Source organism: Rhinopithecus bieti, unplaced genomic scaffold (genome assembly GCF_001698545.2).
Source record: "Rhinopithecus bieti isolate Rb0 unplaced genomic scaffold, ASM169854v2 scaffold_19652, whole genome shotgun sequence".
NCBI classification, from domain to species: Eukaryota; Metazoa; Chordata; class Mammalia; order Primates; family Cercopithecidae; genus Rhinopithecus; species Rhinopithecus bieti.
This window is the reverse complement of record NW_016809913.1, coordinates 4,117,296-4,119,930: the sequence shown is the minus strand read 5'-3', so window position 1 is coordinate 4,119,930 and position 2,635 is coordinate 4,117,296. Positions and strand designations below refer to the sequence as shown.

General features: G+C 36.2%; 1 protein-coding gene across 1 annotated transcript in view; it reads left to right on the top strand.

The window, feature by feature from the left end:
* The window catches only part of NF1 (neurofibromin 1), a 293,561-nt gene that overhangs the window by 176,175 nt on the left and 114,751 nt on the right, over positions 1-2,635 (top strand). The window contains 1 exon segment of the mRNA XM_017890864.1: positions 963-1,096. Within this exon segment, the coding sequence (XP_017746353.1) occupies positions 963-1,096 (134 nt within the window).

Below are 2,635 nucleotides of genomic sequence, written 5' to 3'. Positions count from 1 at the left end.
TACATATATATATATATATATATTAGCTGGGCGTGGTGGTGGGCACTTGTAATCACAGCTACTTGGGAGGCCAAGGCAGGAGAATCATTTGAACCCAGGAGGCAGAGGTTGCAGTGAGCCGAGATCACACCACTGCACTCCAGCCTGGTCAACAAGAGCGAAACTCCGTCTCAAAAAAAAATAAAATTTGTAGCTGAAGCTAGTTTCTAAGCAAATTACCTAGCATACAGTCAGTACAGACAGATAAATGGAAAATATGAAAGAGGTTAAGAGATGCAGAAGGTAGAATGAGAAGGTCCAAGATATGTCTAGTAGGTGTTCCCTAGAAACTGAGCTCAGTGAGAATGGGGAGAAGTAATATTTGAAAGGCTAATGGATGGATGTTTTCTGGAGTTGATGAATGACGTGTATCTTGAGGTTAAAGAAGCACACTGAGTCTTGAGCAAACTATATAACAATTAAACCAGGCTTTAATACATATGGGAACGTAACATATGATATAACTGGTATTCAAAATCTAGATTAGGATGGACTTTCAATAAATGGTGTTGATACAACTGAGTAATGATCTGGAAAAATACTTTCATACCATTTATGATAGACTCCCATAAATCAAAAAAACATGAGCAAAGCTAAGGCCTTTTTCATCCATTCAAAATCCATAAACTAGAAAAGATTGATAAAATGAATTCATTAAAAAATCATAAACTTCTGTCTGGGACAAAACGTCATGAGTAAAACAATCCTATGGTTAATATCCTTGTCCAATAGTTCTCTTAGAATAGTCCTAAAAGTTCTTTTGTGGTTCAAAGAGTAATACCTTGAAATTTTTGGTGCATGTTGCCAAATTACCCTTTAGAATGCCTGTTGCTTTTAAAATATTTTTTCATTTTAGTGTTTTATTGTTTATCCAGTTATAGACTTTTTTTTACATACTCAGTAGACGACATAAACCCTCATAGTTACTCTGTTCTTTTTCTTTTAGGCATCAGGTACATGAAAAAGAAGAATTCAAGGCTTTGAAAACGTTAAGTATTTTCTACCAAGCTGGGACTTCCAAATCTGGAAATCCTATTTTTTATTATGTTGCACGGAGGTAAGACATACTATGTTTTGGTGTCTCTTAACGGAATTTTTTACATTATAGCAAATATAAAGAGATGGCAAGTTTGGTTTTTCCTAATTGACTTAACAGGAATTGAAGACAAGTTTACCTCGGAGCATATAGCAGGATAAATAGCCTGCCTTTCCTAAAATGATGGTCAGTATCTAGTAGCTGCTTTTGATACTACCCATTTCATACTGGTTTCTCTGTCCTACATCATTTTTTAAAATACTGCCTGCAATGGATTAATTACCAAGAGTTAAAAACCCACAAAGAATATGTTGTTTTCAAGTATATTCTGATTAAATAGTACTCACAACATGATAACCGGGAACTTTTTTTAAAGGAAGAAATAAAACTGTAAGAGCCTATTTCTGAGAACTTTTAAAAATATGCTGTGTAAGATGGCATTAGGGTGATTTAGAAAATAATTCAAAGAAGTGGTGGAAAATATCTGTGAAGGTGGTGCAGGCGGTGGCCTGGAAAATGGTTCTTGTTCATGCTGCCCTCAGTTGAGGCTAGTTCCTAGAAAGCCTTTCTGGAAATGTTGTGAGCTCTTCTTTAATAATAGGTATGATGCTTGCCTTGCTTTCCCTACCATTGTCTTTTCTTTCTTGCCTCGTTTTACCTTCCTTTTGAAAACTCATCTGTGACATTATTTCGTCAGTTTGACTTCTTTGCATTTACCATGACATACATTCATGGTAATTGAACCTTAGAGACAACATGATATGTAGAGAAACCACTGACTTTGGAATCTCAAGGACCATGTTTAGACTTACTTCTGCTACTCATTAGTTGTAGACTTAATCTTTACCAGTTTCCTGAATTTAACAGTATTTAACATCCATAACCATTAAGTTAGTAGACTTACATTGTTAGTCAACTTACTAGCCACAGGTGGCAGTGTGTGGGAAACAAATTGAGGTTGAGAAATAGTAAAGAGATGGTGAAGGAAGATCAGTGGAAGATGGGAAACTTGTCTAATTGGGTAATTCAGATAGCCTTAAGACCAAGAAGTCCAAACTGAAAATTGCATTGAACCTCCCCCTGCACCCCCCTGCCCTTTAACAACTCTTAAGTAACCCCTCCTCACCTTCCCATGAAAGGCCTCTCTCCAGCTCTCATCTCAGTTGCCATTTCTAAATTGCGTAAGATCATTTTAATTTTCGTTTGCACTTGAGATGAACCATATTTGTATTCTAACCCCAACCTTTAATACAACCAGGATATTTTTACTTTCCCTTTGTTGTCTAAGTAAAAAGGAAACATTGGTAAGGGAGGTAGAAGATGTGTATCCCCGTCTTCTTTAAAATCTTATTAGTTTACAAATAGCAAAGCTTTATGGTAAACAAAGCTGGGTTTTTTTTCAGGATCAGAAACTGTTATATTTGTATTCTTGCTCTGTGGTGATCTAGCAAAAACTAAAGGAAAGCAGATTGGACCTGCTGCAGATCCCTTAGTGAGATTCAATCAGTTTGGTTTCCATGAAAGCTATTGAGTGTTGTGGCTTGAGAGTGGCTAAGAATT